A 15,917-nucleotide genomic window follows, 5' to 3' on the forward strand; every position below is an offset into this window, starting at 1 on the left:
ATTATATTTTTGACCCACAAGCCACAGCTCTGAGATTGAGAGAAATTGCTCCCTAATTTCACTCTTGAAAGGCCTTGCTCTAAACTTAACTAAATGCTCTGGATTCCCCATCAAAAATAACACCTCTGTATCTTCTAAATCTTTTCATAATTTTAAACATCTCAAATATATAGCCTCTTACCCCTCTAAACTCAAACAACCACAAGATATGTTGTGATACCTGACTTTTTAACTGAACTACTAAGACTTGGTTGGTATCAATGGTGAAATGAAACCATAGGAGGTTGCAGATGATGAAATCTGAAACCAAAAAAAAAATTGCTGTATGAACTCAGCAGGTCAGGCAACATTTGTAAGAGAGATATGGGGCAATCAATGTTTCAGGTCAAGGCTCTTCATCTGGACTGAAAGATAGAGGGGAGATAGCCAGTATAAGGCAGTTAGAGGAGGGATGGGGCAGGAGTTGGCAAGCAATGCATGGATCTAAGTGAGAAGGGCTGATTAGTAGATGAAGGAAGGAAGAGTGGAAATAAGGGAAGTAGCTGAGAGGTAATAGAGGCAACAAAGTCATAAGACCATAAGATATAGGGGTAGAAGAAGCCCATTCAGCCCATCAGGTCTGCTCCACCATGTAATCATGGGTTGATCCAATTCTTCCAGTCATCCCCACTCCCCCGCTTTCTCCCCATACCCTTTGATGCCCTGGCTAATCAAGAACCTATCTATCTCTGCCTTAAATGCACCCAATAACTTGGCCTCCACAGATTTACCACCCTCTGACTAAAGTAATTTCTCCGCATTTCTGTTCTAAGTGGACGTTCTTCAATCCTGAAATCATGTCCTCTTGTCCTAGACTCCCCTAACATGGGAAGTAACTTTGCCATAGCTAATCTGTTCAGGCCTTTTAACATTCGGAATGTTTCTATGAAATTCCCCCTCATTCTCCTGAACTCCAGGGAACACAGCCCAAGAGCTGCCAGACGTTGCTCATACTGTAACCCTTTCATTCCTGGAATCATTCTCATGAATCTTCGCTGAACCTTCTCCAATGTCAGTATATCTTTTCTAAAATAAGGAGCCCAAAACTGCACACAATAATCCAAGTGTGGTCTCCCGAGTACCTTATAGAGCCTCAACATCACATCCCTGCTCTTATATTCTATACCACTAGAAATGAATGCCAACATTGCATTTGCTTTCTTCACCACTGACTCAACCTGGAGGTTAACCTTTAGGGTATCCTGCACAAGGACTCCCAAGTCTCTTTTCATCTCTGCATTTTGAATTCTCTCCCCACCTAAATAATAGTCTGCCCATTTATTTCTTCCACCAGAGCGCATGACCATACACTTGCCAACATTGTATTTCATTTGCCACTTCTTTGCCCATTCCCCAAAACTATCTAAGTCTCTCTGTGGGCTCTCTGTTTCCTCAACACTACCTGCTCCTCCACCTATCTTTGTATCATCAACAAATTTAGCCATAAATCCATTAATCCCATAGTCTAAGTCACTGATATAAATCGTAAAAAGCAGCGGTCCCAATACTGACCCCTGTGGAACTCCACTGGTAACCACCAGCCAGCCAGAATAGGATCCCTTTATTCCCGCTTTCTGTTTCTGCCGATCAGCTAATGCTCCACCCATGCCAGTAACTCCCCTGTAATTCCATGGGCTCTTATCTTGCTAAGCAGCCTCATGTGTGGCACCTTGTCAAAGGCCTTCTGAAAATCCAAGTACACCACATCTATTATATCTCCTGAGTTTACCCTGCTTGTAATTTCCTCAAAAAATTGCAGTAGGTTAGTCAGGCAGGATTTTCCTTTCAGGAAACCAGGCCAATGGATGGTGGAATCTGATAGGAAGGTAGAGTGTAACCAAGTAAGGAAGATAGATGGGTAACATGCTCCTCCTCTGTCCCCTTTTCTTGTTCCTCCCAATCTCCCCAGATCCCACTCCCAATCACCATATCACACCATTTCTTTCCCCTCCTCCACTTCATTTCCCATCATCGACATAACCCTCCCATTGGGACCTTCTCCCTCCTGTTCCCATCCACCCACTCCATCTTCCATATCTGGTTCCATGTTCCACCTTCCTTTCCTTCCAGATTAGGATTATTCCCTTCCTTAGTGGCAGTGCCCAAAACTTAACATAATATTCTGGATGAGGTTTGATCTATCCTCTGTACAATTAAAGCATCAATTCTTTCTCTTTTGTATGTCACATCAGAAGTCTGAAGTTCAACAAAAGCCAGCAGACTTTTGGTAGTTTAAATGGTACTTCATTAGTACGAGAAGCATTGGTGAATAAAAGCAACAAGTAATTTGATGTAGAAAAGGTGCAAAAATTCACAAGCAAATTTCTAATAACCAAATAAGCTGAAGTGTATTAATGGCCACTTGCTTACAACAAAGATACTAAATGGGATTTGTATCTTTTTAGATACTAATTGGATGATTCTTCTTATTGTATAGTCACCTACAGTGAGTGCTCTGTATTGTATTGTCACCTACAGTGAGCGCTCTGTATTGTATAGTCAGCTACAGTGAGCACTCTGTATTGTATAGTCACCTACAGTGAGCGCTCTATATTGTATAGTCAGTTACAGTGAGCGCTCTATATTGTATAGTCAGTTACAGTGAGCACTCTGTATTGTATAGTCAGTTACAGTGAGCACTCTGTATTGTATAGTGACATACAGTGAATGCTCTGTATTGTATAGTCACCTACAGTGAGCGCAGATGAACACTCTGCCTTGCCTCCAGCTTACTGGATGATACAGTGTTAACAACAGCAATATTCACAATCTACCTCTGAATATAAAAGAAATAAATGAATATTCAACCTACCAATAAATATTTGGTGGAGCTGTTGAGGAGTCAGTGTCAAACTGCAATCCTTCTCTTCTTGAAGGGTAGCTGGGACAGCATTAAGACTATCTTTTACCTGAAAGAAGTCAATTGAAAAGAGATCAATATTCTTCAAAATCAAAGGGGAATAAAAATCGTTGATTCTCCTCCTAAAAGAAAAAGTATGCTGTTAATATCTTTAAAAAATGCTTGCAAAAATAGACAATGGTGAGATTATTAATTTCCCAACAATTCCCAATCTGAGCACAAGTGAAATGTGTACATTTGCTCCCTAGATTCCTGTTCTCCCTGTTGTCTTGCCCAGTATTTCTTTCACATATATCACATAAAAATAATTATTCATTTATGTATTTCTATATGTAGAACTACATTATATACAAATTGGTTGCTGCATTTCTTAATAATATTAATACTTCAAGAAGAAGTTAAATGTAGTTTGGGAATCTTAAAGTCATGGTTGGCATTTTAAGTTTTTTTTATTTTTCTTTCTAACTGCTAAATTCTCAACTTACCTTTGGTGCCATTCCTATATGAAAGTACTTAATTATTTGAGCATTAAGAATGTTGCCTTTATTGAAGACACAAGCTCCAGAGTTGCATACGTGGCTAGGCAAAGGTTACTTCCACTACAGGCCTGAAAATACATCAGGGCAGGAAAGGATGCCTGAAGGAGGGACAACAGGGACCTCGCATCAACAGCTACTTTTTGAGAAGCAGGTCGAGTCAGTCAACTTAAGTTCAGCAGCAGGACAAAACCCAAAGTGTGCAGAAAATCAATACCCCTGTCCCAGCAGAGGAAGAGCAAGGCACAGGAGAGCAACCGGAACCCAGCCCATTACGACCTGCAATAGAAAAGAAGATCCAGGGCGAAAGCCGTTGATCAAGTGGCCAAAATCCTGCAAGAAGGCAATGTGGGAGGAGGTCAATGCTGACCTCTCCAACATCTTATAGACGTTCAGAGGCACAACCATGAAGAAGTTGGAAAGAATGGGGGAATTAATCTATAGCTATGGAACAGAATGTTTTGGAGTGCTAGAGAGGAAGAAAATTACATCGACGATCCCCACTAAGGCAGAAGGAAATAGATCGCCTAGTCAGAGAGAGGAGGCAGCTGAAGAAACAATGGAGGAAGGCCACAGAGGAGGAGAAGGAAGGCATAAACCTGTTGCAAGCAGACATCCAGAGCAGGCTTGCGACACTGAGGAGAGCTGAGAATCTGGTAAGGAAGCGCAGGAAGAAGGAACGGACAAGAGCAAGCTTCTATAAAGATCCCTTCAAGTTTGTGAAAGGTCTCCTCACTGGGGAGAAGAGTGGAAGTCTCTCAGTGTCAAAGGGAGAACTGGAAAAATACCTGAAAAAGTTATACACAGTCAACCGACGCCACGAAGAGATCACCCTCCCACCTGACATGCCACCAATCCATCCACCAGAACACCAACCAGATATCAGCCCACCTAGATGGAGTGAGGTGGAGAAAATTGTGCATAGAGCATCAGCCCCGGGTCCCAATGGAGTGCCATACAGGCTCTACAAAAATGCACCAGGTGTCCTGCAGTTCCTTTGGAGGCTCATGAAGGTGGTATGGCATAAGCAGGAGATACCAACATCCTGGCAGAGAGTCGGAGGAATCCTGATCCCAAAGGAAAAGGGTTCAACAGAAATCGGCCAATTCCGCCAGATTAGTCTCCCAAACTTCGAGGGCAAAATTTTCTTTAGTGTGGTGGCTCATAGGCTATCAAGATATCCGCAAAGAAACCATCTGATTGATACATCAATCCAGAGAGCAGGGATCTCAGGCTTCTCTGGCTGTCTGGAACACGCTTGCACCACCTGGCATCAGATCTAGCCACCAAGGAGGGAACAGATCTTCACGTGGTGTTCCTGAACCTCACCAACACCTTCGGCTCAGTCCCCCATAACCTCCTCTGGGCTGCTTTTGACTTCTTCAGGGTCCCAGTGGCCCTCACAAACCTTGTTAAGGCCTACTTCCAGGACGTGCAGCTATGTTTGACAACAGCAGATTACACCACAGCGTGGCAACATCTGGAAGTGAGAATCATGGCTGGTTGTACCATCTCCCCACTAGCCTTCACCATGGCCATGGAGGTGATCATTAGAGCATCTCGATGGGTGGTTGGAGGACAGCACATAAGACCTGGCCTGAGGCTGCCGCCTATCAGAGCATACATGAACAATCTCACAACACTCACCTCGGCCAAAGCTTGTACTGTACTCCTGTTGAGAAAGCTTCAAGAGAATATCGAGCAGGTTTGGCTTAAGATCAAGCTGAGCAAGTCCGGAAGCATCTCTATCCTCAAGGGGAAGCTGGTAGACCAACGCTTCTATATGGGTGATGAGACGATTCCAACAGTCTTCGAGAAGCCTGTGAAGAGCCTAAGTCGGTGGTATGTGCATCCCTCAAAGACGCAGAGCAGGTAGATCAGCTCAGGAAGGATGCCGTCAGTGGCCTCGAGAGCATCGACAGAACCACGCTCCCTGGCAAGTTGAAGCTCTGGTGTATGCAATTTGGGCTCCTTCCACACCTGATGTGGCCACTAACCCTGTATAAAGTTCCAATCTCGAAGGTGGAAAAGCTGGAAAGACTGATCCGCTCGTACGTAAGGAAGTGGCTTGGTCTTCCCAGGTGCCTCAGCAGCAAAGGGCTCTATGGCAAAGGAGTCCTACAACTACCCATTTCCAGTCTTTCAGAGGAGTACAAGTGCGCCAGAGTAAGACTGGAGATGATGTTAACAGAGGCGAGTGATCCATTTGTAGCACAAGCTGCCCACATCCTGGATACTGGGAGGAAATGGACTCCATCAGAAGAAACCAAGCAAGCAAAGGCAGCACTCGAGCACAGGGACATCGTGGGCTGAGTGCAGCAAGGGAGGAGCGATCTTGGCCTTGTGGACAGTACAGCAGCCTGGAACAAGGCTGCTCCATCTCAGAGACGCAGGCTCGTGACGCAGGAGATACATCGGCAGGAGGAGGCCACAAGATGTGCAAAGGCCGTCGCTCAGGCAATGGACAAGATGGGAGGGAGTGGAGAAAAGAAAGATCTCCTGAAAAGAGCTGTGGGAGATGGGGACACTCAGAGTGCGCGTCACCATCAGGGCTGCCTACAATGTCTTGCCGTCTCTCATGAATCTCAGCCGGTGGTATGGAGAGGACTCCACATGCTCCCTCTGCCCGACTTCAGCAACACTAAATCACATTCTGGTGGGCTGCAAGACCAGCCTTACTCAAGGCCGATACACCTGGCGGCACAACCAGGTGCTATGGTGTCTTGCAGCAGTGCTGAAAAGTTGGCAGATAAGCATCAACGGTCTCCCTTCCCCTTCATCCCGCTGGCCATCAACAGCATTTGTCCAGGACGGTGAGGGTCAAGCCAGACTCGATACATCGAGACCAAACACCAGGCGGCTAGGCGGGGCACGTGATTGGAAGATGGTGGCAGATTTAGGCCAGAGGCTCTGCTTCCCAACTGAAATTGCGGAAACCAACCTCAGACCAGACCTTGTGCTATGGTCGGCCTCACTCCATCTCGTTTACATCATCAAGCTTACAGTGCCCTGGGAGGATGCAGCGGAGGAGGCCTACGAGCGCAAGAAGCTGAGGTATGCTGAGCTTGCAGCCGATGCGCAACAACGTGGCTGGAAAGCAGGGGTCCGACAGGTCGAAGTAGGCTGCAGAGGATTTGTAGCCACATCAACATCAAGGCTACTCCGGGAGTTGGGAGTGTGAGGGAAGACACACCGACAAGCAGTCAAAGACCCCTCCCGAGCTGCTGAAAAGGGTAGTCAGTGGTTCTGGATGAAGAGAAAGGATTCTATCTGGGCCCCCAAGTGAGTGAAAGGCATCTGGGGGGTGAGCCTGGGACGCCGGGATTCACTGCTGAACCCTCCGGAGGTGTTGTAGGCCTATCAACGAAACACTGAGGAAAGAGGGCACCCAGTTGATAACCCAGAAGATGCCACCACTCACTTGGCCACCCCACAGAGTCTAGGCAGCATGTCTCAGGAATGCAAATAAGGGATATTAACATCTAGTCCTACATAACATACCTTTCAATATCTTCTTTGTCTGCTTTCTTGTCATTTCTATCCAAAAGAGAAATCTGCATGATGCAGTGTTAGCATTAAAGGAAGAGAAATTAGATAGTAATAGGAAATGCATATAGAAATCCTGATGCATGACGAGCATGCATCTTTGACTCAGTGCAAAATAAACACAGAATTCACATTAACACAGGCGATTCTGCAGATGCTGGAAATCCACAGCAACATACAGAAAATGCAGGGGGAACTCAGCAGATTAAGGCAGCATCTATGAAAATGAACAAATGGTCAACATTTTAGGCCAAGACCTTTCATCAGGACTGGGAAGGATGAGTGAAGATGCCAGAAAAAAAGGTGCGGGGTGGGGATGGAGGACAAGCTGATAGGTGAAGCTAGATGGGTGGGAAAGGTAAAGGGTTGGAAAAGAATGAATCTGATTCCAGAGGAGAGTGGACCTTAGGAGAAAGAGAAGGGGGGGGAGGGGGGACTAGAGAAAGGTAATAGGCAGGTGAGGAGAAGCAGTAAAATACCAGAGTGAGGAATGAAGAGGGAAGGGGGAGGGAAAAAGAAGAAAATACTGGAAGAGGATTTCAATGTTCACTTCATCAGGTTGAATGTTATCCACATGGAATATGAGGTGTTGTTCCTCCACCCTGAGAGTGGCCTCATCATGGCAAAGGAGGAGGCCATGGACTGACATGTTGGAAATGGAATGGGGAAAGGAATTTAAATGGTTTGCCACTGGGAAATTCCGCTTTTAGCGGATGCAGCAGAGGTGCTCAACAAAGCAGTTCCCTCCAATTTGCATCCAGTCTCACCAATGTAGAGGATGCCACATGGGGAGCACTGGATGCAACAGATGACTCGATAGATTCGCAGGTGAAATGTTGCCTCACCTGGAAGGACTATTTGGGGCCCTGAGTGGAGGTGAGGGAGGAGGTGTATCGGCAGGTGTAGCACTTCAGCCACTTGCAGGAATAAGTGCCTGGAGACAGATTAGTGGGGAGGGATGAATGGACAATGGAATCATGGAGGAGTGACTCCTGTGGAAAATGGAGAGTGGAGAAGGGCAAGTAGAGCCATAGAGAAATACAGCAAAGATACAGGCCCTTTGTCCCATCTAGACCTCACTGAAACAATTTAAACTGCCTACTCCCTTAGACTGGCACCCGGACCACAGCCCTACTACCCATATGCCTATCCAAACTTCTCTTAAACGCTGAACTCAAGCTGCTTGAGTGTGCTGGCAGCTTGCTGCACACTCTCATGACCCTCTGAGTGAAGAGGGTCTCATGCTTCACTTAAACTTCTCACCTTTTACCCTTAACCCATGACTTCTGGTTGTAGCCATACCTGACCTCAGTGGAAAAAAACCTGCTTGCATTTACCCTATCAACACCCCTCATAATTTTCTATCAAATGTCCTCTCAATCTTCTACGTTCTAAAGAATATAGTCCTAAGCTATTCAATCTTTCCTTATAACTCAGTCCTCCAGACCCAGCAACATCCTTGCAAATTTTCTCTGTACTTTTTTAATCTTGTTTACATCTTTCCTGTAGGTAGGTACCAAAACTGCACACAATACTCCAAATTAAGCCTCACCAATGTCTTACACAACTTCAAAATAACATCCCATCTTCTGTACTCCATACATCGATTTATGAAGGCAAATGTGCCAAAAGCTTTCTTTATTACCCTATCAAACTGTGATGCTGCTTTCAACAAATTATGTACCTGTATTCCCAGATCCCCTGGTTCTACCACCCTCCTCTTACCGTACTGTTCACTGTGTAAGGCCTACCCTGGTTAGTCCTACCAAAGTGCAAAACCTTGCACTCGTCTGCTTTAAATTCCACCAGCCGTTTTTCAACCTATTTTTCCAGCTGCTGTAAATTACTCTGCAAACCATGGTAGCCTTCCTCACTGTCCACTACACCACCTATCTTGGTGTCATCTGCAAATTTGCTGATCCAAAATTAACCACGTTATCAACCAGATTATGAATGGCATTGTAGGTGTTTGATTTGTCATCACGTGAACAAAGTTCCGATACACAAAAAGGAACTTGTCCATCTTGTGCAGTAGAGAAATGTCCTCCTTGCCTATCGCTTTAATAGACTTCTTGAAGATTTGGATAAACCTTTCAGCTAACCTATTTGTTGCTGGGTGGTGAGGAGCTGACTTGAAATATCTGATGCCATTTTTCTTCATGAACAGTTGGAGTTCATCTGACATGCATTGTGGCCTGTTGTCACTGACAATTTGTTCTGGTAAGCTGTTTCTGGCGAAGATAGTCCTCAGAGCAGCAACAGTCCTTGCTGACATGGTTGACTTCATTGGTATAACCACCAGTCACTTCCAATGAGCATCCACAGCAATCAGAAACATGGAGTCCATGAATGGCCCAGCAAAGTCAATATGTACTCTTTACCATGGTGCTGACGGCCATTGCCATGGGTGTAGAGGTGCCTGTGAGGGTGCATTTTGAACTTTATGGCATCCAGGAACTGCTTTTGGTCAAGTCTTCAACCTGTTTATCTATTCTTGGCCACCACACGGAGCTCTGGGCGAGACACATCATCTTGACCCAAGCTGTCCTGTATGCAGTTTGGAGGGAACCACAACACGAGATCCACACATTAATATTTTCTGACATATCGACAGTTAGTCTTGTTCTCACTGAGAACTCTGGAAACATAAGGTTACCATGAGCTGGCCACCTTGCATGGTGATGTCATAAACTTTTGACAATGTTGGGTCAGTCCTTGTTTCACTTTGTATTTCAGAATTTGTTGCCAACAACTGGCCCACCAGTGCTGTGTGGAACACTTCTGCTGGATCAGTGTTGCTGCATTATTTGGTACCCTTGAACTATGTCAGATGAGTGGGCTCCTAGGAACAGTGCCAAGTTGTAACCAGGTAGCAGACCTCTTTGGAATTCCCTTCCTGGGATTGAAAATGGATAGAAGGGGGCTGGTGATCTGTCACTAGCATAAACTTTTCTCTGTAGAGGTAGTGGTGGAACTTCTTGATTCCTCATACTAAACCAAGCCCCTCTCAGTCAATCTGTGCATAGCTGTGTTCTGCGCTCGTCAGTGATCTTGAAGCAGATGCAATCAGACATTCAGATCCATCATGCAGTGTGAGAAAACAGCACCAATGCTATAAGGGGACACATCACACACCAGTCTGATGGGCAGAGATAGGTCAAAGTGGGTGAGCAGTTCATCAGATGTTATTAGTCTCTTTGTTTCCTTGAATACTCTTTCACATCTTTCTGACCATTCCCTATTTGGCCCTGTTTGCAACAGTGCGTTTAATAGGTACAGCACTGCAGCAATGTTCAAGAGAAACTGGTGGTAGTAGTTTACAAGGCCCAAGTATGACATGAGTTGTGTCACATTTTCCAGTTTGGGTGCCTGTAGCACTGCTTCAATCTTGTGACTTATGTAAGCCATGCTTGTCAATGACATGTCCACAATATGAGATTTCATTCTTGAAAAACTCACATTTCATGGTACACAGCACTGAGTTGATGCTCACTTTGAAATCCCCATATATGCGAATGGCTCTGTCCTTCCCTTTCTTGATCACTGGGACAATGGGCGTGGCCCATTGCTCCACTCAACTTTGGAGAGAATTCCAGATGCCTCCAAGCTCTGAAGTTCAGCATCCACTTTGGATGTAGTGCTTTATGGAATCTTGGTGTTGCTGCTTCATCCGTTTCAATTCTGACCTCCATGCCTTTGAGTTTACCAGTCTCTGGTTAATGCTACCATTTGGGCTGCAGTTGCCTGTTGATGACACATTGGGAGCTTTGATTGTGTGCCAGTCTAGTTGGATTTTTCCCAACCATTCACGTCCGAAAAGTGCTGTCTCTCCACTTTTCAACACAAAGCTCTAACTGTTGCGGTTGCCTTCCATACATCACATTCACTTTTAGTTTGCCTTTGGGGGACACTTTTTCACCTGTGTAGGTCTTTAGCATCAATGACGTCTTTTCTAGTGTTAGCTTAGAAAATAGTGTTGTAGTCAGCCTTTGAAATTATAGACAAAACTGACCCAGTATCCAGCTTTATGTTCAGTTTTACACCAGGCACATCTATTGTGACCCAGAAGATTTTGTGATCTGCTTCAGAATACTATGCAATTCTAGGCATGACAGCTCACCTTTGTCAGACTTTGTTGTATGATTCTGTTTTACATTCAGTCACTTTATGCATTTGCCTAGTTTTGTGTTTGAAACTTTTCACTCGGAGTGGTTTTGCTCTTTGGTCGTGCTTTTTGTCTGCCCTGCACATTCTCTCTATGTGACCTTGTCTGTGACACTTTATGCAAACTTTTTCTTTGAACCAACAGTCATTTGCATTATAGGAGGGTTTACCATATCAATAATATTTTTGGCTTTTTGTACTATTCAGGGATATTTCATGCATTTCACATTCTATCCTCTTTTTCAGTAGTTCTGCTGCATCCTTTGCTGCAGTCTCTAACGATAATACAATGGTCAATGCCCATTCTAAGGGTAAGTCTCTGTCTGACAGTAGCCTCTTTTCAGTGCTTCAATAATTCATACCACATACAAGCCTGTCCCTTAATGCATCAGAAAGTCCATCTCTAAAGTCACAGTACTGGGAAAGTTTGCACAGTTCTGCAATATATTCAGGAATGCTCTCATCCTTTGACTGGTTGCTTTTGAGAAGTCTAAATCTCTCAGCTATTACCAGCCATTTACAGCTCAATTGATTTTATAAAATTGCAACAATTTCATCAAACATCTTGCTTTCTGGTTTTTCAGGAGTTACTAGATTGCATAAGAGCCTGTACCATTAAGCTAAGAAGTGTGGCAGCTTTCTTTTTATCATCTACATTGGTCGCCTTACACTACGGTTCAACCCTCTCGATTTACGACTTCCAGCCTTCATTAGCACAATTAAATTCATCAAACTTCTCAACAAAAGTCATCACCATGTTATTTTTACTTTAACTTTGCTTGTTGTGCATCTTTTCAGTGTGTACTATGCAATTACTCACATGACCCTTTGTTAGTATCTGGTCAGTACTGTTAACTCTTTCCTCTCGGTGTTTCCTCCCATAATCATCCTGTAACTATCGGTGCAGTTGGTGATATTCTCTGACATTCAGGTTCATACTCATCACCAATTTGTTGTGTCAGTGCAACTACATATCAGTTAAATAAAAACACGCACGTGGGAGATGGCTTTAACTGGTGTATTTACATTGCAGTGGGAGAGAGTAAACAATAGATCAATGTGCAAAGGTTACGTTATCAGTCCATACTTAGTGCTAAGGGGAGTCATTGATCGAAAAGAAATAGATCCATTTATTACAGATAGGTTTATAAAAGATGTCAGTCAACAGCTTGTCTCTAAAGATGGAGGCAGAGAGATTGAGAAAAGGGAGGGAGGTGACAGAAAAGGACTGTAAATTTAAGGACAGGGTGGAAGCTAGAGGCAAAGCTGATGAAATTGACAAGCTCAGCATGGGTGCATAAAGCAGCACTGATATAGTTGTCAATGTAGCGCACAAAGAGTTGGGGAGAATTACTGGGAAAGGCTTGGAACATGGGCTGTTCCAGGTAGCCAACAAAAAGGCAGGAATAGCTAGAGCCCATGCGGGTGCCCATGGCTACCCCTTGAGTTTGCAGAAAGTGGAAGGAGCCAAAGGAGAAACTGCAAAGAGTGAAGACAAGTTCTACCTGATGGAGGAAGGGTCGTGTTGGAGGAGAACTGGTTGGGTATTTCATCGAGAAAGAAGCAGAGAGCTGGAAGGACTTCTTGATGGGGGACCGAGTGTACAATGACATTCACATTCCTGATTTTCAACCTCTGATGATTTTCCCTTTGTTTCCTTTAGCTCTCTCCCTGAGAGAGATTGTCACTAGATTTTGGTCATCCAATCCTAAATGATGTGCAGCAAGCACTGGTTTTGTTTCAATGGTGGCTGAGGGTTTGCAGCAAGACAAGACTCATCTCTGCTTCACCATCAGTACCAACATTTCTTTTCTCACCCTTGCTCAGAATATACCACACCTTTGAAGAATAAGCAACTTCACTACTACAGATCAATCCCTGAAGGAAAACAAGGGAATAATAAATAATTAAACAGATGAGAAAAACAGGATTGTGTTATCCTAGTAGTAAGAAATGATACTTTTTTGACAAAATACTTTGGATATTGAATACATAAAAATAAAAATTCAGCCAATTAGGCAACATACAACAGAATGGAAAAGAATAAACCTGTTTTTTCTTCAGACATACTCTATATTTATATCTAATTGCCTCATATTTGACCTTAATTTGGCAGAATTTAAAAGAAACCAACTTACAGGATTTGATGGTACTTCAAACTCTTCCTGCTTGTGCGTTCCGATAGGTTGTACCACAAAACATGTACTCAACACCGGTTTATCATAAATTATGTCTTTGACTGAAAGTTTTGGAGAAGACAGTCCTTCAGCTGGTCTCATGCCAATATCCACTGCATTATTAAACTCTTCAAATTCTCTAAAGACATAAATGAATATACTTTTTAATAGTGGCATGGAAAATATAATAATAGCACATCATAATTTGTGTCAAATGTGGATTACATCTTTTGCAAGGCTGACTTCAAAAGATATTTGAGTTATTTTAAGAAAGCCAGTAATTGAACTTTATTTTTACATCCCTTTGTCCTGCTATACTATAAAATTCATGAAGTAATCTTCTCAGACATTCCATTAAGGGCATTTTTGTGGAAGAAACTCAGAAAGATAACCCACTGTTCTCTGATCTGGAATGTAGGGCTTCTCTGGCTGGCTTGCCTTTTCTGACTCCACTGTTGTAGCCTGGATATCAATGACACAGCAAAGAAGCCCCAATTTCAAAACACTCTTGAGAGTATTGGCCACTGACAAGGCCTTGTCTCCAGTTTGGCCAGTTGTGAAAGTTATGAGGGTTCTCAAATACTACTGACTACAGGTTTCCCCCACCATCCGAAGGTAGAGCGTTCCTACGAAATGGTTCGTAAGCCGAAATGTCGTAAAGCGAAGAAGCAATTACCATTTATTTATATGGGAAAATTTTGTGAGCGTTCGCAGACCCAAAAATAACCTACCAAATCATGCCAAATAACACATAAAACCTAAAATAACAGTAACATATAGTAAAAGCAGGAATGATATGATAAATACACAGCCTATATAAAGTAGAAATACTTTTCCATAATCATTGCTGAACTGTTCTCCGTAGCGAAAATCTCACACAAGCGCCGTCGGCAGAAAATCTCACGCAAGCACTGTTGGCAAAAACACGGCGCAAGCACTCTCCAGTAAAATATGGAGCTGCCAAATCATATCAAATAACACATAAAAATACACAGCCTATATAAATTAGAAATAATGTACGTACAGTGTAGTATCACTTACCGGAATCAGGACAGCGCAGAGCACACTGATGATGCTGTGTTAGAATGAGTCGTCGCAGGTTGGGTGGTACAGTGGCCCCCACCTTCCGGGCCGCCGAGCGATACATTGCCGCGAAGCATGTAGCGGTAGCCGGGAGGCACATAGCACATCTTTAAGAAAAAAGCCGAAACAAACATGCTAATTAATTAGGTGCCACCTGACACGTAATTGTCGGCCCAGATCAGTGCCAATTTCCGATTGCGTCGTCTCTGATCTGGGCCGACAATTACGTGTCGGCAACACCTAATTAATTAGCATGTTTATTTCTGCTTTTTTCTTAAAGATGTGCTGTTTGCCTCCCGGCTACCTTTGCATTCTCCACGAATCGGTATCTGTCCATGGCCTGGGGGTTGGGGTGGTGGGACACTGGGGTGTCATCTCGTCATCGTCTGTTTCCATTAGAGCAGGCGGCTCATCTTCTTCTATCTCTGCCCGCCTCGATGTTGAAGGTCAAGATTCGTCGTCTGCTGTGGCTGATGTGGAAGGCTTGCTTGACTGCTGAGCCTCGCGCATTTTTCTATCAAACAGTTCTTTGTAAGGACTCAAACCATCCTGCAAATATCTCCTAAACCGACGTACCCTTTCAAAATTAAAGTTGTACTTTATCATTACTCATTCGGTTTCAATTGTTATCCTTTTTTCTTCCAATTGCATCAGCTCTTCATCTGTCAGTTCTTGGTCATGGGATGCCAAAACCTCTTCAACATCATCTTCGTCAGCTTCCACAAGCCAAACTCACTTTGTCCTTACTTCGTTCACCACGATCAAAATGCTTAATTATGTCTAGTTTTACGCTAAGTGTAACACCCTTATGAGCTCTTTCAGGCTCTTCCAATACCTTAGAACTCATCTTGCAAACGGCTGCTCATGTTTAAGCAATGCCGGCGAGAATCCAGGGGAGAGCGGCTGCTCGGGGCGCGCGCTGCCTTTTATTGCGCACTGATTTTTTCGTGCGCTGATTTTTTATCACGTGTTGCTTTTCTTTCATAACAGTGAAAACACCTTCTGAAAGCAAAAACAGGGTACTAATGTAGGTCTTTCGTAACAGTGAGGTTTCGTAAAGCGAACGTTTGAAAAGCAGGAGACACCTGTGTATAACTTTAAAATCTTTTAAAAATAAAGGAAGTAAATTTTTAAACAATTCATGAAAAATAGCTAAAGATACATAAATAATTTAAAACATTAAACCAAACCAAGATAATTTTATGGTAATTATCTTCCCCTTTCACCCTAAAAACTGACACCAGATCTGAGAAGCAATACCCCGGTATAAATGCAGGGGAATCTCAGAAAGGTGGAAGTTCTCCACATGGATTCTGGTGCAACTCAAGTCAGAAGCACCAGCAGGGTATATGCTCATTAAATATTGAGTTACGGAAAACAAAGCAGAAAAGGCCATCATCTAGTTTTACTCTAGAAAATATGCACCCACCAATGTCATAAATGGCACACTTTAAAAATGTACAAATGAGTCAAGAAACACTGCAGATGTTGGAAATCTGGAGTAACACACAA

The 15,917-nt window shown here is 43.6% G+C and overlaps 1 protein-coding gene across 1 annotated transcript in view; it reads right to left on the reverse strand.

The window, feature by feature from the left end:
* LOC140199082 (cilia- and flagella-associated protein 47-like) overlaps positions 1-15,917 on the reverse strand; it is a 697,686-nt gene that overhangs the window by 590,729 nt on the left and 91,040 nt on the right. The window contains exons 12-13 of the mRNA XM_072260570.1: positions 13,284-13,461; positions 2,852-2,948 (exon numbers count right to left, since the gene is read on the reverse strand). Of these exons, the coding sequence (XP_072116671.1) occupies positions 2,852-2,948; positions 13,284-13,461 (275 nt within the window). The remainder of the gene's footprint in view (positions 1-2,851; positions 2,949-13,283; positions 13,462-15,917) is intronic.

Source organism: Mobula birostris, chromosome 6, assembly GCF_030028105.1.
Source record: "Mobula birostris isolate sMobBir1 chromosome 6, sMobBir1.hap1, whole genome shotgun sequence".
NCBI lineage: Eukaryota > Metazoa > Chordata > Chondrichthyes > Myliobatiformes > Myliobatidae > Mobula > Mobula birostris.